The sequence below is a fragment of the Staurois parvus genome, unplaced genomic scaffold (assembly GCF_062004578.1).
Source record: "Staurois parvus isolate SC_StPar_1 unplaced genomic scaffold, SC_StPar_1.0 ptg000644l, whole genome shotgun sequence".
Lineage (NCBI taxonomy): Eukaryota > Metazoa > Chordata > Amphibia > Anura > Ranidae > Staurois > Staurois parvus.
Window position 1 is genome coordinate 2,339,927 of NW_028318440.1, and position 25,998 is coordinate 2,365,924.

A 25,998-nucleotide genomic window follows, 5' to 3' on the forward strand; every position below is an offset into this window, starting at 1 on the left:
CCCACCTGTGGCTGCACAGAAAGTTTTTTTTTATGTGAAGTCCACTGTTTTCTGAAACAATTCTACTGCTAATTCTACTGTGAAGAAGCAAAAAGCTTGTCATTTGGGCAACATGCACATGTCATACTGCACTGTACGTATGCATATATATTGTGTGTGTGTATATCTATATACTCATCTTATGGCCCAAAGTATGTGAACACCCCTCCAAATTATTTTTAGGTGTCTTCAGTAAAGGGAAGTCTTAATGATACAAAGTTGAATGTGCACATTTATCTAATGGTAAAGGAAAACCCTGTTCTGTTCCAGCATGACTGTACCCCTACGCACAATACTAGGTCCATAAAGACATGCTTTGACAAGTTTGATGTAGAGGAATTTGAGTGACCAACACAGAACCCTAGTTTAATCTTTGGGCTGAATTAGATCACTGATTGTGAAAACGTATTGTATAATATTAACTAGTTGCCGACCGCAGATAGCCGAATGACGGCTGCACTGCGGCCGGCCAGTTCTGGGTGGACGTCATATGACGTCCTCCCAGAACGCGCTCTCCTGCACGCCCCAGGGGGCGCGCACCCGGCGATCTCCGTGATCGCTGTGTCCTACGGACACAGCTGATCACGTGATGTGGTAAAAGGCCAATCATACCGGCCTTTTACCACGTGATCAGCGGTGTCCAATGACACGCTGATCACAGGGAAATGCAAGTGCCGGTTCTCGGCTGCACTTTCCTCACGCTGTCAGATCGTGAGGAAAGTACTGCCGAGAACCGGCAGTTGTCAGAGCGAGGATCGGCACCGATCATCAGGGCACTGATGATCAGTGCCCTGATGATCGGTGCCCAGCAGTGCCACCCACAAGTTCCGCCCACCTGTGCCCAGCAGTGCGCCCACTAGCTCCTCCCACCTGTGCCCAGCAGATCACCCACCTGTGCACCCACCTGTGCCACTCTGCAGTGTCACACACCTGTGCCCAGAAGTGCCACCTACCTGTGCCCAGCAGTGCCACCCACCTGTGTCCACTCACCTGTGCCCACCAGTGCCACCCACCAGTGCCACCCACCTGTGCCCACCCACCAGTGCTGCCCACCAGTGCCACCCACCAGGGCAGCCCAGCAGTGCTGCCAGTCAGTGCCACCAGTCAGTGCCCAACGGTTGTGCCAGTCAGTGCCGCCAGTCAGTGCCCAACAGTGATGCCAGTCAGTGCCGTCTATCAGTACCCATCATCAGTGTCACCTATCAGTACCGCCTATCAGTGCTGCATATTAGTGCTGACTATCCGTGACACCTCATTAGTGCTGCCTATCAGTGCCGCCTATCCGTGCCACCTCATTAGTGCTGCCTATCAGTGCCGCCTATCAGTGCCCATCAGTGCTGCCTCATCAACGCACATCAGTGAAGGAGAAAAATTACCTGTTTGAAAAATTTTATAATAGAAACAAAGAAACTTTTTTTTTTTTCCAAATTTTTTGCACTTTTTTAATTTATAGCGCAAAAAGTAAAGCGCCCAGTGGCGATTAAATACCACCAAAAGAAAGCTCTATTTGTGAGAAAAAAATGATCAAAATTTCATATGGGTACAATGTTGCATGACCGCGCAATTGTCATCAAAGTGCGGCAGCGCTGAAAGCTGAAAATTGGCCTGGTAAATAAGGGGGTATAGGTGCCTGGTAGGCAAGTGGTTAATGTCTGACATCACACATACTCTTTTGGCATGAATAAGCATGCTTCACACAAGTAATCCAAAAACGTGTGGAAAGGCTTCCAGGAGGGTATTGTCTTTTATAACTGCAAGGGGGTGGTGGAGTGGGCTTGGCCACAACTCCATTATAATACCCATGGTTATAGAGTTGGATGTCCTGTAAGTTCACATAGGTTTGAAAGTCAGGTGTCCAAACCTTTGGCCATATACTGTAGCTTATTTCAAACATAGGGTTAATCTAGTAATGTAGAACAAATGACAGTAAAGGAAAGAAACTGGCTTCCAAGTTATAATAGCAATCAGACATGCTCATGCCCCTCCATCTCCCATGCCCCTTTTTTGCTATTGTACATAAACGTGCCTCAGCAATGAAACCTTCACACCCTCGAAGAACGATACTGCACAGAGCAGTCTCTTACTTCCCCTTTGGCAGTCCCCTGCTGGTGTTGCTGTCCGTTCCTCCCTCCTTCTGGTGCCTCCTAAGTAAACTGTGTGATAAGGAAGCACCCATACACACTCTTGAGACAGACTTTGTCTCCTCTCTAAACACACCGCATCGGAAAGCCACACCCCCACTCCCTCCTCACAGGAGTGTGACTGAACACAGCAGGAGCCTTTGGGTCCCAATGCTCTGTGTCTCCTGTGAGGACGTAACAGTAGCATTGCTGCAGCTGAGACAGCCTTGAAGTGGCCACAGGAGTCGGATACGTGTTTATGAATGGAGTTGGGTAGGACAAGTAGTGGGCAATAAATGCATTAAAGATTAAAGTAAGAAAATTACACCATAAAACTGCTTTAAGCCACTTTGTGATGTGTGCTGGCTTTCCTACCAGGGGTTAGGTCTAAAGAGCTGCACCCTAAACTTTTTTTTTTTTTTGTTAATTTGGGTAGAGTGGGGAAGGAATAACCTCCGTCAGGTGTTCAAGATGGTCTATGTCTTTGCTGAGGTGGTTTACCGTCATGTCATGTTATAGTGACTTTGGTCACTGGAGCATACCATGAGGGGAAAAATTAAAGCGTTTACTGTTGTCACCAGAACATGTGAGCAGAAATCTCCAGTGACAACTGTTAGAGATGGTATTTCCTTCTCTTGTCTCCAGAATAGGAAGTGAGAAGAAATCTTCCAAATGAGCACACAGTCTGCAATAAAAAGTTCTGACTATCTTCATTCTGTCCAAAATTTTTTAAAAACAGCTTCTTCATTGTCGATTGAAGGACACATGAAGTCTTTAACCTTCTGCTTATACAGTTGCCTGCAGTAGGATTGGACATGGGCAATCAAACTGTAGGCCAGCCTAGGATAGTCCCTCCTGCCACAGGCTTTTTCTCCAACCTGTTTACCATTCCCAAGCTACCTTAATTAGTCTTGAAAATCTGTAAGGAACCCACCAAATTAGTCATTGTGACCCTTTAGCAGCTAGACTTTGTGGCTTCTGTGGACATCAAAGATGCTTACCCACGTCTTCATCTTTCCAGCAAATCCTACACTTAGCCTGGGGCTACTGTCATTCAAGTTAGTGGGCCTGCTCTTTGGCTTCTTGTCTGCACCTTGGTTATTCACCAAGGTGCTGGCCCCAGTACTAGTTCTTCTGTGTTCTTATGGATTCCCCATTGTGAGATACTCGACAACAGCTGGATTGGACATTGAGATGTTTACCATCCAGATGTTAGGATTTAGACAGATCTTGAACCTTCCGGAATAGTCTCTAGTACCAAAATTCATCATTTGAAGTGTCTGGGTTTAATCCTGGACACATATTAGGCCAAAGTGCTCATTTCACAGAAGAAACTTCTGACATTCTAGTGTCAGGTTTGTACTCTACAATCTAGGAGTGGTCAAGCTCTCCACTTTTGCATGGGGGTCCTAGGTTTGAGGGTAACCCCTTTTGAGGACGTCCTGTTTGTCTTTTGAGTCTATTGGAAACATTTCTCTGGTGTTTTTTGCAGTCATCACCTTTTGTGAGTGTAAATGGGTGCTGCAGTGACCACCTACTGGAAACTGAAGACGTTCATAGTGAGAAGTATGTTACCAGCACACCGAGGATCTCCAGAATGGGTCCTAAGCTTTATTCAATAATCACATTGTAGTGATGACCGACCCCATCATCAGGCATGTGATAATGTCACCTTTGTAACAAAAATGTGATCAATGAAAAAAAGCTTTCAACCCTTTCTTACAATCCTTAATGTGTTGGTGATGTAGTTGTCACTCTGTCTGAAATGGTCGTACCCTGCAAGGAACCCATTTTGCATTTTGATTCTCCATAGTGACCAGGTGGTATTGAAGCCAGGACTTCTAGCTTAAACTAGTTTTTGCCTTTTTCCTTAACTAGGGCTTAGTATTTCCATCACTCTGTCCATCTAAGGTTCACCAGAAGAAAATATCCCTCTACTGTCTAGATGTGTTTTCGGCTTTTGGTCTGTCTCTCAGCCCTGGTTCACACCAGTGCAGCTTTTGAAGTTGCGCTACTTCAGCGTAAAATCAAAGCCGACTCAGTGTGATTTATTTGCAGCTTGCTGACAGTCTTCAACTTAATTTAACAGATGTCAATACAAATCGCAATGAAGTCACGCAGAAATAGTGCAGGAACTTTTTTCAAAGACTCTGTAGTTTGAGTCACGCCAATTTGAATGATTCTATTACTGAAAATGGGGTGCGACTTATCATGTGACTTTGAACTGTCATTTCACATGACAAGTCGCACTGGTGTAAACCAGGGCTCAGCCACTGCTTCTTTCAGGAAGTCAGATTTCAATTTTATTTTTACAGATGGACTCTGAAAAGGTATACTGGCTTCTTCCACATCTCTAGGTGGCACAGGCAGACCATCATCCCAGCTAATCTGGAAAACAGTTGCTTGAGCTTTTCCATTTTTTTTGTTTCCCAGTGTCCAATTCTCCTGTAGTGGTAGTTTGTCTTCAAGGTAAAATACTACTTGTGTGACACTACAAAAGAATTTTCAGCAAGTAATAAAATTCTCTTTGCCTGGTGTTCTACTTTAATATTGTAGATAAATGCCATTAAGTGTTTTTGGTTTTCTTCACCTAGAATCTTGCTGTGATGCATTGCCTGAAAAGTCTTTGTTGGTCTCTGAGGCTTGCAGTACACCTGAATCCCCACCCTGTGGAAGTAGTATTGTTAAAGTGCCTTCTGGTATCTTTGATGCAACAGGTAGAAAAAGCAGTAGCGGTAAGTTTTAAAAATATTCAATAAGCCTTATGTAAGAGCTTATGGGAAAAGTTTTAATCTTGTGAGTACACATGAAATAACATGGTTTATAATTAATGTGGTATATACATTAAAATCTCTTGGTGCTTTATCACTTTTTTTTTTTTTTTAAATCAGATATTTTTTTATTAATTGAAGTATGGATCCATGTACAAATATAATCAGACAACCACAATCTCCAACTGAGTGTAGCCTTATTATCAACAAGTTACGTCGTTATGATATAAAAGGGGTACAAAAGTCATGTATACCAAAGATATAACCATAGATTCCAGACCACAACATTTTCTAGATCCTTTTTTTGAAAGAGGAATAAAAAAAAACAGATTTCAAAATAGGCTGGGAAAAAAACTGAAGGAAATTTAAAATAACATGAGTTATAAAATCAAAATAATTTTTAACAATTTGACAACAACAAAAACAAGTACCAAAAACCAGCCTTCTTTGAACTTCTTTTGCCAATAGTAGAGTTTTACTGTACGGATACAGCTATATCCCAATTCCTATTCAAAGGTTGATGGATGGATAGTTATCTCACACATGACCCAATGGGGTTCCACCGCTTAAAAGTCTGCCCTTATCTAATTGTGCTGGTGCTAATAACGGTGTCCCCAACCAGGCAAACCAGACTATTGTAAAAATCTGTGCACATCCTCTGTGCTGATAAAGTAGTTTTTCTTTAATCTGAGTATCATTGACCACTTTATATCGAATATGGGAAGGAGGTGACGGCGATAACCATTTCTGAGCTATAAGTTTCCGAGCAATAAACAGCACTCTAAGGATAACTAATATAGACACGTGGAGTAAACAGTTCCTCATCCAACGTTCCCAATAGACAAAGCTTGGGATCTAATGGTACATTAAGATTCCAGATTTTATTGATCATTGTTATAATATGGGACCAATATCTTACGAATTTGGGACATTTCCATAGCATATGGATAAGCGTCCTGTTATGAATTTCACATTTGTGGCAAAGGGGAAAGTCCCTCCTATTCTAAGCATATAGCCTCTGAGGAGTGCGGTAAGTGTGGTGGATAATAAAGAGCTGGGTAAGCTTCTGCGCTGGGGACAAGGAGACTTTAATTACATTTTCAAATATGGTGGACCACTCCTCGTTGGAAATAGTATCTAAATCAGTCGACCATTGTGTTCTACCATTAAGCAACATTGTCTTAGAAACTTTGAGCATAATGGATTGGGAAATCAAAGATATTTGACCCTTTCTTGTGGTTGAAGCTATAGTTTAAGTACTACCGGTTCAGTAAATGTCAATGGAGAGGCTTTAGATTGTGCAGTAATGGCTTGTCTAAGCTGTAGGTACTGGAAAAAGAATTGCTAGGCAAATCATGCTCAAGCTGCAAAGCACAGAAATCTTTCAGTAATTGACCATTATATAATTGTGGTACCGTATTTTCCGGCGTATAAGACGACTGGGCGTATAAGACGACCCCCTACTTTTCCTGTTAAAATATAGGGTTTGAGCTATACTTGCCGTATAAGACTACCCCTCTTCCAACGCACACCAAATAAAAATGAAAAAACATCAGATTTGATTTCAATATGGCATGCTATTTCAGTATGGTATTCCAATGATGGGGTGCTATTCCTCCCACTGACACCAATGATGGGGCACTATTCCTCCCACTGATGCCAATGATGGGGCACTATTCCTCCCACTGATACCAATGATGGGACACTATTCCTCCCACTGACACCAGTGATGGGACACTATTCCTCCCACTGACACCAATGATGGTGCCCCATCATTAGTGTCGGTGTGTAAGGAATAGTGCCCCATCATTAGTCAGTGGGAGGAATAGTGCCCCATCATTAGTCAGTGGGAGGAATAGTGCCCCATCATTAGTCAGTGGGAGGAATAGTGCCCCATCATTGGTGTCAGTGGGAAGAATCGTGCCCCATCATTGGTGTCAGTGGGAGGAATAGTGTCCCATCATTAGTGTCAGTGGGAGGAATAGTGTCCCATCATTGGTGTCAGTGGGAGGAATAGTGCTCCATCATTGGTGTCAGTGGGAGGAATAGCGGCCCATCATTGGTATCAGTGGGAGGAATAGCGGCCCATCATTGGTATCAGTGGGAGGAATAGCACCCCATCATTGGTGTCAGTGGGAGGAATAGCACCCCATCATTGGTGTCAGTGGGAGGAATAGCACCCCATCATTGGTGTCAGTGGGAGGAATAGTGCCCCATCATTGGTGTCAGTGGGAGGATGGTTACCGTCCTGCCAAGCAGTAAGATGTTGAAGTTGTGCAGCTATATAATAGTAAAATGGATTAGGTACCGCCAATCCCCCCGCCTCTCTAGATTCCTGTAATGTTTCCCGTTTTATACGAGGAGAGCGTTTTTCCAAATCAAAGATCGGAAACCGGTATCAAACTGTTTGAAAACATACATAGGGATCCAGTTTGGTGCATTATGCAAAACGTATAATAATTGAGGGACCCAGATCATTTTTATGAGGTTACACCTACCAACCACCGAAAGCAGTAGTTTGTTCCAACTAAATCGTTTCTGTCTGAACTTAGAAGGAGAGGGCAGAGATTAAGCTGGACATATTTAGACAGGGTAGGATGGATATGAATTCCCAAATTACGGAAGGAGTTCGTCACCTGGATTTGGGACGCAACGTGGTACAGGGGCTGGAATCAGGTCTAAGCGTAATAGGGTAGATTTATCCCAATTAATCTTGAAACCAGAAAAGGATCCAAATGTATCAATAAGGGACGTCAATCTCATAAGGGAGTGGGACATATTGCCCAAGAATAGTAGAGCATCACCTGCGTATAAAGCTATTTTTTCTTCGACCTCACCTCATTTAAACCCCTCTATAGTCTGGTCTATCGACAATGGCTCTATCGACAATGCAAAGAGAAAGGGCGATAATGGGCATCCCTGTCTCGTACCTCTGTGTAGTGTAAGGAGGAAGATAAAGCATTATTTACTCATATTCTAGCAGTGGGAGACCTATAAAGCCTAGGGATAAACTCATTCCCCAAATTAAATTTATCAAGAACCTTGCCATAAATAATGCCATTCCAGCCTTAGTGGCATCGAGTGAGAGAATGGCTCTATTACCCATATTGTCGGTAGCTGCAAATTAAGGTATAACCTGCGAAGATTAATGGATGTCGATCTATTGGGGATAAATCCCGACTGATCCGGGTGTATGAGTTTAGCAATTACTTTAGAAAGCTGTTTTGCAAGCACCTTTGTAATAATCTTCAAGTCAGTAGACAACAGGGAAACAGGGCGGTATGATTCGGCCTGAGTAGGATCCTTCCCCTGCTTTGATAGAACTACGATGATCGCCTCATTCATGGAAACTGGGAGAGTGTCCTGTGCCACAGTGGTCCTAATTGTCTGCAAGAGCTCTGGGAGCAGTATTTCCCCGAACATCTTATAATCTTCTATGGGCAGGCCGTCACTACCTGGAGACTTGGAATTATCCAGAGATATTGGAGCATTTAGATCTTCCTAACTGCCACCGAGAGCTGCGGAAGACTCACCCCAGCAAGGAAGTCAGCAAGCCTATCCAGGGGGTAGGATGATTTAGAGGAGTATAAGGAAGAGTAAAATGAGTTAAAGCCCTGTAGAATGGTATGAGTGTCTGTAGCCATCTGTGTTGGAGACAATTTTAGTGCTGAAACTGGTTGACAGTTGTTGAGACTTTGCTATAATTGCCAATAAGTGACCTGTTTTTCCCCTTCCTCAAAGAAGGTCTGAGAAGCAAAAAAACTTTTATTTTCCTCCTGTTGCATTTGTATGGGCTTTATCACTTTAAAACCGTGAATTAAGACCAATTTCACACACATATCCTCTCACATTTAGGACATTATATGTCAGGTATCTGTAGAACAGTTTTCCAGGTTCCCAGCAATTGGTATAGCTGTAAAAAGAAAAAAGAAAAAAAAAAGGCCACTGTATACTTCGTCTCCACTTGAAGACGTCACCCAGGCTTCGGCTAACATGTTTTGTCACCAGGTACGTGACTTCCTCAGATCCCTTAAGGGATCAAGCGTGCTTTGACCTATTGGAACATATAGGTCAAAAAGAGAAGGTGAAAGCAAATCTGATGTTTGAGCACAAGTGGTGGAGGAGCGTGAATAGAGGAAACACCTACAGTGTTTTTTTTTTCTCCTGCACAGTGTGAAGTGTTTTAACAAAGATGCAAAGAGAGACTGCTGAACGCACAGTATAAAGTGAAGTGATTATCGAAGACAGAGACATTTTTTTCATTGCAGGTTTTTGTTTTTTTTTTTTTTCGTGATATATATTTTTTATTATCATATTGGACTATTGTATTGGGTTATTTAATTATGGGTGTATATTGTGTAAGAATTTTTGGAAAGGAATGGCGCAACACTGGTTGTCACATATATACAGTAAATGTTAGGAATGTTGCTGTATTTGTACTGGAAGGAACATCCTAACTTTGAATTCGGTTGAATAGACAAAAAAAAAAAAACAAGGGGAAACTTTCCCAAGACAGGGATAAAAACATGACCAAAGTTCTAACCCCTCCCAAATCTGACCACCTAGGAAGACAGCAAAATTCATCCCAATGGAGATAGAGCAACAGCAACATATCTCCACCATAACAAAAAAAGCTATTGTTGGATTTTCATGTTTAATGGAGGACCATTGAGTGATTATAAAGCTTTCCTGAACAGTAAATCATTAGTACTAAACTTCACAAGACTCTGTTAAGTAGTAGAACAAAATAATTAAAGTGTAACTAAAGGCAAAACATTATTTTTCTGTTTTGAAAAAGTGGAGAGGGATTAGAACACCTGTCAGTTTTTATTGTTGTCTGTGCCCCCATTGGGGATGTTCACTCTCTATTTGGCACGTGTACGGTTATCATCAAAAGTAAAAAGATAATCTCAAAATTTAGGTTGACAACAGAACACTAATAGAGGGGAACTCTTCCAATGGGGTCACTAGTTCTGGTGACCCTGTTGACACACTGGGATCCCATCACTTTGGAGGAATTTCCTCTTGCTTCTTCTTTTGGCTATGGGACAGGATCCCATCACTTTGGAGGAATTTCTTCTTCTTTTGGCTATGGGACAGGAAGTGAAAGAAAATCTCCCCAATGCGACACATATGGGGAAAAAAAAAGACAGGATTTTTAACTCTGCCATACTCTATCCATAATGAAAAAAAGTTTTCACTTTATTGTGTCATTCGCATTATACTGTAAATGGAGTGGCCTAATTCATTTATACTTGTGTTGCTAAAGTAGGTGCTACGTGTGTATTTTGGTTACAGGTACCCTGCCAACCCATTTACCCACAGTTCAAGATTCTGCTGATGACTCTGTTTTTCTAAGTGAAGGCCAGAGTAAGAAATCTGAAGAAAAGGCCCAGAAAAGGCAGAAGGTGTTTACAGAAAGAAGCTGCAGCTTCAGTGCGGAGAGCAGGGCAGGCATGATGCTGAAGAAAGGCAGTCTAGACATCACAACCAATGAGATGGCTATGAAGATGGGAGCAGATGCCAAGATCCTTACAGCAGCACTTTCAAAGACCCCACCACATCCACAGACAAGCAAGCAGTTCAGTTTTGAAACTGTAGATAGTCAAACTTCCTCTTTGACAACAGAACGCCAAACAGGTCATCCTAGAGACACTGCAGAACAGACATCAGTACAGAGATCACAGGACGTGTTTGACTCCTTAGATACTGTCAAAGAGGAAAGCACAGTAGACTCTTCTGAGACTCTACAACCTGTAGAAGACAAAAAGCATGTTACTCCTAAAACCCCAGAGGACCCAAGCAAGAGAAATAGTTTCTATGGTACTCTTAAAGCAGTTGAAAGGGAAGGAGTAGAGGCAGGCCATGATCCATTATCTCTTCTGGCATCAGAAACGGTGGAGGAAAAACCATCCCCAGTTGAGGAGAAAGCAGTATCTCCAGTTGTTGCACGTAACTTAGCAGATGAAATAGAAAGTTATATGAATTTAAAAAGTCCCCTTGGTAACAAGTCATCCAGCATGGAACTTAAAAACCAGGAGTCTGCTAAAGGAGATAACCAAGGTAGCCTTGAGAGGAGATCAAGCCTGCCTCTAGACTCGGTGCCTTCTGGTGATGTGCAGATTGAGAATCAAAAAAACTCTGTGTCTAGGTCTAAAACATTTGCCAGCAGTCCAAAACATCACCTGAAAAACCAAAAAGAGCGCTCTCTATCACTAACTGCTCTTGTGCGCAACTCACAACATGGATCTTTGGGTTCAGTGGTAAATTCACTGCCTGGACTTAAATTTGACCAACTATTGACAGGACCCAAAATGGACGTGTTAAAATCCAGCATGAAGCAAGCAGCCACTGTAGCCAGCAAGATGTGGGGAGCAGTATCATCTGCTTATAGCTACTCTGATGATGAGGTTCGTAGTATATTTTTTTAATTTACCCTTTGAAGGAAAACTGCTATCTTTTTAATATTCTAAAGTAGAATAATAATTGAGTTTTTTGTAATGACAATACTACTATTTTGCCAATGTACTGCATGGCTAGCACTCACTGCTCACAGCCAGTACTAATGCATTTTATTTAAGGGAAGAGATTGGTTTGGTTTTCAGTGGCCTATCTGGGAGGATGATACTGTATTCTAAAATACAAAGGTAACCTGCGCTAGAAAGTAACCAGAGCAGTGCAATAGCAAATATAGGTGTAATGACAAATATGTTTTAAAATTATTTATAAATTAATTGTGATTGCAGCACTCAGTGATATTCTCACAAATATCCAACATCCATTTCGTCCAAAATTAGTGTAGCGCTATCACATAAAATCATAAATTCATAAAGAGTGCATAAATCATATTATCAAATAACAATAAAAAAAATCAAACTCAGTCCACCGTGAATGGAAATTCTTTAAACTGGATAAATGTATGGCTCCAGGTTAAGCTCTCTCTCTCACAGTGTGATGTGCCTCAAGCCTATCACACTTCAGAATGACATTCCACACACTGCCACTGGATTGCTTTGCATAAACTTGCCTCAGCGACAGTAACACATAGCCAGAAAGAAGCAAGGAAGTCCCATCAGACAAAATGTACGTAAGGCAGGGCTCAGCGGTGACACCAGCACATCTGTCCAGAGAGCCGGCGGCTGTTCGATATGCTCTTTAATATTGCTTTGCTTGTGAGTACCCATTAAGTGTATTAATTGGTTTTTTTTTTTACTGTACTTCACTATGGAATTTCCTGATCTTTCTACTGTTCTGAAGTGTGATAGACTTGAGGCACACCCAACTACGAAAAAGGGAGCTTGAGGTGGCCATCCATCCAGGCGGGATCTATCATCCAAAGACACTATTAGACCTCTTGAGATGTGGGGTCTAAACGTTTGGTAAGCTGCTTTATTTGTGTAAGGTGGCTGGTTCACAATTAGTGTGAAGAGTTTGCATTCATGTTGGACTATAAGAGTTTGATTTAGAATTTTTTTGGACTCTTTATTTGATAATATTATTATGCACTCTTTATGAATTTATGATTTATGTGATAGGGAAACACTATTTTTGGAACCAAAGGATATTGTATTGCCACCTTATTCACTTTGTCCTATTATATAATGCAGGATGATGGACATCAAAGTGAAGCTCACTTTCCTTCAAATGTTGAAGAGCACATTCATGGTGACAACACCAAGACAACCTTGCAGGGATTGTCCGTGAACAACTTGAATCACAGCACTACCAGCTTGGGCAGCAGCAGCAGCGGAGATACTAGTAAACAGAGCTACACAAACAGTATGTATGGGTTTTCACTCTAATTTGCTGCGGTTTCAAATCCTATAAAGGATTAGTTTACTTTTCTTTCAAAGGGAACCTGTAATGGTTATGGTCATAAGGTTTAACAGTTTAATATTTACTGATTGTCAGGATCCATCCAAGAGGTCTGGATATTTTCACTTGTTTTCTTAACCTCACAATGTGAGATCATTTAGATCACATATGTTCCTAACTAAACACCAGCCAGTATGTCTGTATCCCATATTATCACAGACAGGGTGGTGCTCACCTAACCTCTGAATCAAATTTCAATCTTCAAAATTCATGTATCAGTTCCTGTAAGCTTGATTGTAAATCACTACTAATCTGTGTGAGTTTGCATTGTGTTGCTGTGCCCTTGTGTTCTCTGTACTGCAGTGATTGGCTGACCGAGAACAAGGCAGCCAATTGATTGCATGCAGGGTAGTGTCAATGTGTGGAAGCTATCATATCTGCCATGAGCAGGGACATGTATGTGTTTTGTGTGTATGGGCAGTGGGAAAGATGACTCTTTAAGGTTCCTGCTTACAAAATACCTTGTGGTAACTCACAATCTGCTGATACACAACCATTTGAGTACCAGATTATATTGGAGATATGCATCTGCCTGTGTGTATCCAGCAGGTTAAATGATGGTAGAGTCTCCCTAGTGGTGACTGGTAGTAAGAGAATGCGAGTGTGTGTTTGCACTAATTCTGTAGTTGCTATTGACTGGTGTAGCTGGCCTGTAACTGCTAGTGAGAGCAGTGTCTGTGTGTGTCTGTGTCTTCAAGCAGATTGGCATATAGGCTTTTGCAGACCAGGGTTTAACGACTGAAGGAATCAGGAACAAGGTTTCTTACAAGCCTGAAAGTTGTAAGTAGTGATACGAAGGGACATGCAGGAGAAATGGGTCTTCCATGGCCCCAGTACATTGCACCTTTACCACTGTGATTTGATCACTTTAACCCTTTCCCCCAAAAGGATGTACTGTTCTGGCCTTCCAACGCCTTCCCAGTCTCTCCTGTTCAGGCCTTCCAACGCCTTCCCAGTCTCTCCTGTTCAGGCCTTCCAACGCCTTCCCAGTCTCTCCTGTTCAGGCCTTCCAACGCCTTCCCAGTCTCTCCTGTTCACTCGGGAGCCCGGGACTGGAACCGGCGATTCCTCAGTAAAGAGTACCCATCACTGCCCATGCTATTACAAGGGATGTTGTTCAGTCCTTGTGATAGCAATAAAGTTGATATATTTAGAAAAAAATAATAAAATTTTAACACACTCCTGTCCCGAAGTGCTCACGTGCAATGGCACACGTGAGGTATCGCTGCATTTTTGTCAGATAATGCACCACTTCGCCCAGAAAATTGCTGTAATTAAAAATGTTTAGGCATTCTAAGTTTTTTTTCTTTTATTTGTATTGGTATGACAAAAAAAAGTGGAGAAACAAAAAACCAAATCTCTCACATTCGATGCAAAACCACAAAAATGGACTGGACAAAATTGACACCTTCTCAAAACTGTAAGAAATAATTGAATTCCGAGTTTGTGATGCTTCTGTAATTTGTAATTAAACTCACCTGTATCAATTACCAGATATTCATGTTAATGCGCAACATTGTCAAGTTTACAGCCCTTGGTACTGTAGCTAATCTCCCTGGATGTGGACGAAAGAGAAAAACTTGATCAAAGTTTGCAACGAAGAACTGTTCGAATGGTGAATAAAGAACCTTGATCAGCTTTCCATCCTTTTAGGAAAATGTGCTGTGGACAGACGAAACAATATTTACAGCTTTTTCGTAAAGCACATCATTCTACTGTTTTCAGAAAAAGCAATGAGTCCTTTAAAGAAAAGAATACAGTCCCTACTGTCAAACATGGTGGAGGTTCACTGATGTTTTGGGGTTGCTTTGCTGCTTCAGGCACTGATTGCCTTGACCGTGTGCATGGCATTATGAAATCTGAAGACTACAAAGAATTCTAAGGTGCAATGCAGGGCCCAGTGTCAGAAAGTTTGGTCTTAGTTAGAGGTCATGGGTCTTACAGCAGGACAGTGACCCAAAGCACACGTCAAAAAGCACCCAGAAATGGTTTAAGATAAAACGCTGGGGAGTAATGAACTGGCCAGCAATGAGTCCAGGTCTTAATCCCACAGAGCACATGTGGAGAGATCTCAAAACGGCAGTTGGGAAAAGGAACCCTTCCAATCTAGGAGGCCTGGAGCAGTTGGCAAAAGAAGAGTGGTCCAAAATTTCAGTAGAGAGGTGTAAGAAACTCATTGATGGTTACAGGAAGTGACTGATTTCCGTTATTTTTTCCAGTGACTGTGCTACCAAATATTAAATTGAGGGTGGCAATAATTTTGTCCAGTTCATTTTTGGGTTTTGCATGGAATGCTTCAGATTTGACTTTGACTTTGACTTTTTTGTGTCATACCAATACAAACAAAAGAAATAGACATGAGAATGCCTAAGCATTTGTAATTACAACAGTGTTTTTGGCAAAGTGGTGCATTATCTGACAGAAAGGGGTGCCAATATTTTTGGCCATGACTGCATAGATGAGAAGTGTCAGAATTGGCCCTGTGTTGAAGTGGTTAATAAACATTTGAACAATATTTTGAGGATCCATGGTGTGCTGGCTATATATTCTTATGATGTTATGGGTCTTCATTTGGTAGTTAGGGCGACCACTTACTCTTTGCCATTTTCAAGACCATGTGTGATGGGAATATTATACGTGGTTTGGTGCACACATACTCCACTTGTAGATTATTTTCCTTGCAATGCAATAATTGATTTTAGATAATTTGGCAATCTTTTTATATTCCCTGCTAGACTCATAGGCACCCATAACTTTCTGTCTGAGGGCCTCAGAACGGTTTGTTGACCCTTGGTATGTTGACACCACACATGTAAATAGCAAAAAGAACACCAGAACCTAGAAGAGTTTAATGCACATATTCACTAAGGAATCTCTAACCATTGGCACAGGGGTGGACTGACAACTCATGGGGCCCCCGGGCAATAGGGGATCATGGGGCTCCTGTGTCCTCGCCCTCACCCAAAAAAGCCTATGAAAAAGCCAATGAAAGGTAACAGGGGCATTTCATGGGGCCCCCTACTGACCCTGGGCCCTCGGGCAGTGCCCAGGTACTCAAATGGTCAGTTCGCCTCTGCATTGGCATCTAATCTAGAACACTAGTTTCTAATTTCATAGATACAGTGCCTTGAAAAGTATTTATACTCAAAATTTTCTGCATTTTGGCATGTTATAACCAAAAATGTACATTTATTTTATTGGGATTTTATGTGATAGACCAACACAAAGTGGTACATAATTGTGAAGTGGAAGGAAAAAGATAAATGGTTTTCAAAATTTTTGACAAATATCTGAAAAGTGTGGCATGCATTTGTATTCAGCCCCCTTTACTCTGATACCCCTAACTAAAATCTAGTGGAACCAATTGCCTCCACAAGTCACCTAATTAGTAAATACAGCTGTTCTGTGAAGCCCTCAGAAGAGAACATTAGTGAAAAAACAGCATCATGAAGGCCAAGGAACACACCAGACAGGTCAGAGATAAAATTGTGGAGAAGTTTAAAGCAGGGTTAGGTTATAAAGAAAAATATCCCAAGCTTTGAACATCTCACGGAGCACTGTTCAATCCATCATCTGAAAATGGAAATATGTATGGCACAACTGCAAACCTAGCAAGACATGGCCGTCCACCTAAACAGACAGGCCGGGCAAGGAGAGCATTAATCAGAAAAGCGGCCAAGAAGAGGCCCATGGTAACTCTGGAGGAGCTGCAGAGATCCACAGCTCAGGTGGGAGAATCTATCTACAGGACAACTATTAGTCATGCACTCCACAAATCTGGCTTTTATGGAAGAGTAGCAAGAAGAAAGCCATTGTTGAAAGAAAGCTGTAAGAAGTCCCGTTTGCAGTTTGTGAGAAGCCATGTTGGGGACACAGCAAACGTGTGGAAGAAGGTGCTCTGGATAGATGAGACCAAAATTGAACTTTTTGGCCTAAAAGCAAAATGCTATGTGTGGCAGAAAACTTAACACTGCACATCACCCTGAATACACCATCCCCACTGTGAAACATAGTGGTGGCAGCATCATGTTGTGGGGATGCTTTTCTTCAGCAGGGACAGGGAAGCTGGTCAGAGTTGATGGGAAGATGGATGGAGTCAAATACAGGGAAATCTTGGACTAAAACTTGTTAGAATCTGCAAAAGACTTAAGACTGGGGTGGAGGTTCACCTTCCAGCAGGACAATGACCCCGAACATACAGCCAGGGCTACAATGGAATGGTTTAGATCAAAGCATATTCATGTGTTAAGTCCAGAACTAAATCCAATTGATAATTTGTGGATAGACTTGAAAATTAAGACGTTCTTCATCCAATCTGACAGAACTTGAGCTATTTTGCAAAGAAGAATGGGCAAAAATTTCACTCAAAGATGTGCAAAGCTGGTAGAGACATCCCCAAAAGACATGCAGCTGTAATTGCAGTGAAAGGTGGTTCTATAAAGTATTGACTCAGGGGGGCTGAATACAAATGCACACCATACTTTTCAGATATTTATTTGAAGAACTTTTGAAAACCATTTATCATTTTCCTTCCACTTCACAATTATGTGCCACTTTGTGTTGGTCTATCACATAAAATCCCAATAAAATACATTTACATTTTTGGTTGTAACATGACGTGGAAAATTTCCAGGGGTATGAATACTTTTTCAAGGCATTGTAAGAAGTGGTAAATATAGGACTGTCCTTTTTCCATATGAAATAATGTTTATGCATTTTGTTAATTTAGATCATGAAAATGAATGTACAATGTCAGTTTTATGTGTAATTTTTTTCAAGTATATCACCTTTATCTGTAGGCAGTATTTGAATGAATATCTCTTGTTTGCCTGTTTTTACAATATGTTGAAAAAGACAAAATCAATTTGTTATTTCAGAATATACTACACAAGTATAATCAACTTATAGGAAACCCATTCTCTTTGGGTTCTACTTACTTTCTTGCACTCCATGCTGCATCGGCAGCAACAAAGCATGCCTTGATAGCTCTTTTTTGCTCTGTACAGTTTGTATTTCACAAGCAAATTGAAAATTCAGATGGCAGGTACCTGCCGTGATCTACCACACACCTGTTATGTCCTGAACTCAGGTCAGATTTCTACACTCGTTTGCTCCAGGTTCTTGACTCATGCTTTTGTGTGAGGGTTCCAACCTGCTGTTATATTCTTCTATAGACTGTTATAAACCTGGCACCCCCACCACAACCCCACCTGTCATAGCCACAGCTAGGCAGTTTTGTGATCTATTATCTCAACACCATGTAGTAGATTCCTGGAGGAAAATGCATCCTAGCAAACAGACTTATTCATTCTGTTCAAACTCTCATAATACCTTCCTCCATATCGACTATATCTTTGTTTAGAACACTTCTTTGCCTCAGATATTCTCAACATCAATACTTCCACTATCCTGGTTTAATCATGATGCAGTAAATTTGACTCTTACCCTGTCATTACTGCAGAGGGAGGAGTCATAGTAATTACATTTTTCACAACAAATGCACCATTGCTAGATTCCTTTGTAATGGCTTTTCAAAGCACCCCCTCCCCTACTAATAGAACCCCATTGTTTATACAGAACCAACTCTATTCTTGTAGAAAACACATGAGTAGCAAACATCTAGCGCATTACCAGAGATTTAATGTATGAAAACATGGAAGATTACAAAATTAAAGCTCACAAAGGTAGAAGATAAAAAAAAAAAAGAATTAAAAACTTGAGACACCATTCAGTGCTAGAATTGTAAACCACCGCAGTATGCTGGCCATCTAACACGTCTCGGGGACCTACCCCCTTTTTTTGGAGCTAAGCCTGCCAGCATACACCTGACAAAATATACACTCTCCACTGACCTTGATAGCGCCCACAAAAAGGGGGCAGGGGCTGAGGGCGGATTGGGCAGGGTCATCCTGTGGCTAATCCTTTTATAATCCTCTGAATATTCCATACTAAGACTAAAAAATTTATACCAGAGTACTGACCCTCTGGATCTTTGGGCTGTGGAAACATATTTTGAGAACCTAGCTTTTCTGCCGCTTTTGGAGTCCTCCAGAGCTTCCAGAGATGATAAAATTAATCAGATAGATATTCTGCAGGCTATAAAATATCTGAAACCTGGAAAAAGTGGACACTGTTGGGTTCTCGGCATCTTACTTTAAAATGTTTTCAGATATTGTTTTCCCCCTACCACACCAAAACATTTAACTAATGTCAGACATTCTTTCTGTTGGGGAGCTACTCTCTTATCTCAACTATTGGTATGCTTTCATAACTCCATACTAATCCAACTTCTGAGCTGGGGACATTTACAATATGTTCTCCAAGGTTGGGAGTTTGGCCCTTGGTTTTTATCTAAAACATAATATATTTTTCCCTGATGGCATACATCTGTTATAGTGGTTTCTGGTCTGATAGGCACATTACAAAGCTGAATGTTGTTCCTGATTTTAATCACCCTTGCCACCATGCTATGGGATCAGGCCATTTGCTCACACAGGGACTCCAATGGCATAGAAGTGGCAGGGTACCGTCATAAGATCTTTTTTGCAGTTTATATGCTTGATGCAGTCTAATCCTGTAATTTCCCTTTCAAACTGAATACCATTGTAGCATCACTTTGCGTATCTGTCTGCGCTTCATGTTAACACCAACAATTTGATAGCCCTCAATTGTTTCTTTCCTTGACCATCTTAGTTAACCCCTTCAGCAGTCTTTTTCCTTTACTCGTGTATTCTCTGTCCTGCCTTCTTTGGGTAGTAACATACAAAGTTTTCTGGCACACCAATTTTCCTTAATTGTTCACATTTGCATTCTCTATTGGCTCCTTGGGAGAAGCCCAATATTTCCTGGCTGAGGAGAATTAAGATGGTGAAAATGTTTCTGCCGTCTAAAATGTTTTAATATGCTCATGTTTAACCAATTGCCATTCCTCAATTTCACTTTTGAACAGCACAGCAATGGATTTTGCATCTTTTATGAAAAGACTCCTTTCATAGGGATGCGTAAATGATTCCGTACAGGATTTCCTGATTTTTCATAAATATTGTCAGGCAGCTTAATGAGCCCAAATGGCACAGTGGCAGACTACTGTTGACATGCCTCCTGCATTGACAGCCATCCTGCTTTGTTTAATATCAAAGCAGTGTAGGTTAGTTACCTTGCCACATCACTACACATACAGTCAGGTCCATAAATATTGGGACATCGACACAATTCTAACATTTTTGGCTCTATACACCACCACAATGGATTTGAAATGAAACAAACAAGATGTGCTTTAACTGCAGACTGTCAGCTTTAATTTGAGGGTATTTACATCCAAATCAGGTGAACGGTGTAGGAATTACAACAGTTTGCATATGTGCCTCCCACTTGTTAAGGGACCAAAAGTAATGGGACAGAATAATAATCATAAATCAAACTTTCACTTTTTAATACGTTGTTACAAATCCTTTGCAGTAAATTACAGCTTAAAGTCTGGAACGCATAGACATCACCAAACGCTGGGTTTCATCCCTGGTGATGCTCTGCCAGGCCTCTACTGCAACTGTCTTCAGTTCCTGCTTGTTCTTGGGGCATTTTCCCTTCAGTTTTGTCTTCAGCAAGTGAAATGCATGCTCAATCGGATTCAGGTCAGGTGATTGACTTGGCCATTGCATACCATTCCACTTCTTTCCCTTAAAAAACTCTTTGGTTGCTTTTGCAGTATGCTTTGGGTCATTGTCCATCTGCACTGTGAAGCGGCGTCCAATGAGTTCTGAAGCATTTGGCTGAATATGAGTAGATAATATTGCCCGAAACACTTCAGAATTCATCCTTCTGCTTTTGTCAGCAGTCACATCATCAATAAATACAAAGAGAACCAGTTCCATTGGCAGCCATACATGTCCACGCCATGACACTACCACCACCATGCTTCACTGATGAGGTGGTATGCTTAGGATCATGAGCAGTTCCTTTCCTTCTCCATACTTTTTTCTTCCCATCACTCTGGTACAAGTTAATCTTGGTCTCATCTGTCCATAGGATGTTGTTCCAGAACTGTGAAGGCTTTTTTAGATGTCGTTTGGCAAACTCTAATCTGGCACTTCCTGTTTTTGAGGCTCACCAATGGTTTACATCTTGTGGTGAACCCTCTGTATTCACTCTGGTGAAGTCTTCTCTTGATTGTTGACTTTGACACACATACACCTACCTCCTGGAGAGTATTCTTGATCTGGCTAACTGTTGTGAAGGGTGTTTTCTTCACCTGGGAAAGAATTCTTCGGTCATCCACCACAGTTGTTTTCCGTGGTCTTCTGGGTCTTTTGGTGTTGCTGAGCTCTCCGGTGCGTTCCTTCTTTTTAAAAATGTCCAAACAGTTGTTTTGGCCACGCCTAATGTTTTTGCTATCTCTCTGATGAGTTTGTTTTGTTTTTTCAGCTTAATGATGGCTTGCTTCACTGATAGTGACAGCTCTTTGGATCTCATCTTGAGAGTTGACAGCAACAGATTCCAACTTGAAATGAACTCTGGACCTTTTATCTGCTCATTGTAATTGGGATAATGAGGGAATAACACACACCTGGCCATGGAACAGCTGAGAAGCCAATTGTCCCATTACTTTTGGTCCCTTAACAAGTGGGAGGCACATATGCAAACTGTTGTAATTCCTACACTGTTCACCTGATTTGGATGTAAATACCCTCAAATTAAAGCCGACAGTCTGCAGTTAAAGCACATCTTTTTCGTTTCACTTCAAATACATTGTGGTGGTGTATAGAGCCAAAAATGTTAGAATTGTGTCGATGTCCCAATATTTATGGACTTGACTGTATACTCTACATCTATGGGATAAAGTTTTCATATCAGTTAGTATCTCCACATACCCCCTTGATGTCCTTACTGGGCAACTCATTGCTCTTACAGAGTTATGCCAGCTTACACGCTTTTCATTGTTGGCATCACCTGTCTTTATATTTGGCAAAACTTTTTTTTTTTCTAACACGGGCAAGGAATTTCGATCTTTGTGTAGCTCGTCAGAATGGCTCCTGTTAGATTCCTGCTGAAAAACCAGTGTATTTTGGTAGGGGGTGAGGTGGAGGGCCCACTATCGGAATACAATAGAGCATTAGGGAAGATTGGATGTAGAAATCTGCTGAGGTTTTTTTTTTTTTTTTTTTGATCAGCTTGCTGGTTAAAGGGAAAAAAACTGTGTGTATCCAGCTGTAGACACTGACATAAACTCCTCAAACTGGGAGATATTTTTAAGCACCTTCAGATTAAAGCCTGGTATACACTACTAGTTATTTCTCATTCTACACAACGGACTGAATGGAAAAAAACTGAAAGCTCAGGAGGATCCACTGTACAAACTATCTGAAGATAGTACAGCAATCTCCCTGGCTGTGCTATTGTGTTCTGACTGGGGACGGCCCCCCCGCCAGAACACTCCAGTTAGCGTGCTGATTGGCAGACCTCTTTCGGTCATGCCCCTTCGACAGAAGCGAGCTAAATGGCTGGCTTTTGTCGGACCGGCTGCCACACACATGGGCTGAATGCCAACAGGTTTCTGTTGAACCGGCCGATGCCTGACATTAGCCCACTTGTACCAGGCTTGAGCATTTCTTTCAAATGCCGAAAGGTTCTATACAGGAGCTGTCCCCCCTTTCAATTTTTGAAAATAAATTATTCGTGTCCCTGGAGTCCTTTATTTAAACTCTACTTAGGACAAAGCTCCAGAGCATTCCTCTTCCTTATGTACTAAAATGGAAACAAAATCTTGATTACTCTGAAGCCAGATCTGGCTAAGAGCTTGGTGCACATTAGTTGTGGAGGCTAATTAAAACCATCTCCTTACAGTTGATCTGGCCCCTTTTAGAATATTACATACAAATATCTACTTATTCATCTTTATGCTTATTTCACCTTAGCTGCTGTTCTGTCACAGAAAAAGTTTGGTTATGTCTTGTTCACTATCATGTTAAATACCAAATGCTATATGAGACTGGTCTCCTGACAGTGATGGTATGGTTGTACAAAAAATGGTCTTGTTTAACTATTGAGCTGAATATTTTTAGTAAGCATCACATGACTTGATGACAAACTTCTTAGTTATTAGTAAATGATTTAAGTTACTCCTGTGTTACTGTCTAAAGGTGATTCAACTCCAGGAAGAGGTATGAGAGGCTTGGAGTCAGAAAAATCAGAACATGGATCTTCTCAAAATACCAGCTTATCGAGCATTTTTCAGAATTGTGCCATGGAGGTGAGTGTGATGTGACTGATGGATCAGCCACGACAAAACCACTTCTATACAAATAATGGTTTTTAGCTGTTCTTCAGAATATACTGCAAACATCAATTGTGTGCAATAAGAGTTTGCATTAGTATGCTATAAAGTTGATATACAGTATGTAATATATGCATAACCTGGGTTCTAGCAAGTTGGTCACTGGGCAGTTAATAATCTGTGCAAATACTATGTTCTGCCTGCTCAACTTTTGAGGGAAAGGATGAAAAGTAGTATACCATGGAATACAGTTTAAGATATGACTGTGTTTTTGGTTACACATATGGTATGCCCCCAGCCCCCTCCCCCTCCTTTTCTTATACTCACCTGTCCCTATTCCAGCGATGTAACTCTTACTGGATTGCACAACCGCTAAAATATGTCCAAACTGGGCCTATGGCAGAATTCAGTCTAATATGTATCTGTGGTTTTAGTTATACATACACATATGGTAGACCCTGGCCCTCTTCCTCTAAGTTTTTTATTCGCCTCTGCTCAATCAAGTGCACAGCCCCTTGTGAAATTCTTCCAGGCTGCACCCATGTTTGCACACTGTCCTCATATTCATTTCTATGTTTTTTCGAATGTCTTTCATGAAGTCATCAAATGTACTGAAAGAATGGTGTTTGGATTATAACCACTTGATGACCAGCAACATACCCATATGTCACTGGACTTCAAGTGGTCATACTGGGACAAAGCCTGCAGCCACAGGCATCATCTTGGTATAGATTTTAGAGCAAACAATCGGCTTTCTTATAAAAGCAATCCTATCAGATGGATTGCTTTTACAAGCAGCAGAAGGGAACGCCTTCCATGGTTTTCTTGGGCTATCCCGTCCCCTGGGGAGGCCCGAGCGACCAGCCTGCACCTACACTGCCTAACCATAGAGGTAATTAGAGACCGGAATGGCTCTGATCACCTCTATGCTATAGGAAACCAGAAGCAGTGAGTATTCATCACTTCCGATTTCTCTGGATGTAAACAGCGCCATTTTTAAATAGGGAAAGTATCTGATCACACCGATCTTGGTGTGAACAGATGCTTTTCAGGGCAGGGGAGACACATGGGGTCCACTCTCCACAAAGAGTACCTGTCACTTCCTGTCGCTATCACAGGGGATATTTATATTCCTTGTGGTAACAATAAAAGTGATCAAAAGTAAAACAAACATTTTAAAGCCCACCCCCTCCATACTTGCGCACAAAGGAGAACGCACGCATCGGTCCCGTGCGCATTGTCCCACACATGTGAGTAATCACCTCAAACTTTAGATTGAGGATAGTGATTCTAGCACCAGACCTCATGTGTAAATCTAAAATGGTATCCTGTAAAAGCTTTTAAAGTGTCGTCTGTGGATAGCAAAATATATGTTGTTTGTCGTCGGTGTATGAGCGTGTCCAATTTATTTTATAATGTCTGGGGTGTTTAAGAAATTTTCTAGCAAAATATATTGTGTCAGAAAAGGGACCAGCCAAATTTCATTCTGTGTGTGGCTGTGTCTTAAAGAAATTTTAAAAATGCCTATTATTATTTTTGCAGGTCTTGATGTCTAGTTGTTCCCAGTGCAGAGCTTGTGATGCTCTGGTTTATGATGAAGAGATTATGGCAGGATGGACTGCAGATGATTCCAACCTGAACACAATTTGCCCGTTTTGCAAAACCACCTTCTTGCCTCTCCTTAACATCGAATTCAAGGATTTGCGTGGTTCTGCCAGGTTTGTTGATAATTGTCTGAGAAGTGGATTTGTAAACCAACAGCTGTAGCATTGCCATGTGTAGGGTTTACAAAACCTACTGCTAAACAAAGATATAAAATGACATTTAATTTATAGATGTGTGATGTAATACCAGGTAAATGCTCTCTCAGGTTGTGGTTGCTGTCTGTGTGAGAGGAATTTTCACACCCCATGTCCCTGTTACAAGCGGTAACCTCAACACCAAAAAAACCCAGTATGTATGGACTTTACAGGTACAAATGAGATGAGGCTTAATTTTTATGACTGATTTTTAGATGTCATGTACATTCTAAATTCAATAGTATATATATAAAATACAGATATCGCATAACTCGTAGTGATCAATCCTCAAAAGTCAACACATTTCTCGTAAAGCTTCTTTAGGACTAGCTGAGGATCAGATGAGAAGACTATGGTAAAGGCTGAATATGGAAAAACCACATATTACAAAATAGTTAACACAACTCCATATTTAACAAGAAAATTGCACATATACCACATAACTGTGGTACGAAAATCTATGTGGTACCATGTGTACAAAAATCTGTGCGTCTCAGGTGGGTGGCTGTGGTGGTCAGTGGCAGAGCAATCCCCCTGGGCGCGGACACTGGAACAAGGGGACAAGCCTGGACATGATAAAGAAGGGTTAATACCTTAAAGGGTTTTGCTGCAGTCAGAATTGATGTTGGAGAAATTTCTCCTCAGTTCCTTTCTCAGGTCACTCGTTAAAGGCTGAGTTCACCTTTTGTAAAAAAAAAATAAATAAAATAAATGCACTTATTTCTGCAGGTAAAAAAAAATGTGAATTTATTATTTTTTTTTTCACTCTGCAGCTTGTAAAGCATTGCACCCGTGATCAGCAGATCAATGGTGCAATACCAGGCTCTTGCAAACACTCATTCTTCTGTCTGCCCCTACTTTCCATACAGGCAGGAAGAATCGATGAACTATGAGAGCGCTCATCGGTATCCTCTCAGTTCAGTGAGAACTACAAGCTGGCTGTAGTTTTAGCTAATTTCTTCACAGAATTCTGCTCTTTTTAAAATGTGATAGCAGGTGCAGGGAGAAGATCTGCTGCCTGCTGTCAAAAGCAGAAGATCCGCTGCCCACTGTAACGGGGGGGGGGATCAGGGAACAAGGTGCAGAAGCTGGAACATGTTACATGTTCCGCCCTAAAAACGGGT

At 41.4% G+C, this 25,998-nt stretch overlaps 1 protein-coding gene across 1 annotated transcript in view; it reads left to right on the forward strand.

Moving 5' to 3' along the window:
• Positions 1-25,998, forward strand: part of DENND4C (DENN domain containing 4C) — a 180,365-nt gene that overhangs the window by 126,700 nt on the left and 27,667 nt on the right. The window contains exons 22-26 of the mRNA XM_089693962.1: positions 4,754-4,894; positions 10,229-11,340; positions 12,538-12,709; positions 22,942-23,051; positions 24,618-24,793. Of these exons, the coding sequence (XP_089550088.1) occupies positions 4,754-4,894; positions 10,229-11,340; positions 12,538-12,709; positions 22,942-23,051; positions 24,618-24,793 (1,711 nt within the window). The remainder of the gene's footprint in view (positions 1-4,753; positions 4,895-10,228; positions 11,341-12,537; positions 12,710-22,941; positions 23,052-24,617; positions 24,794-25,998) is intronic.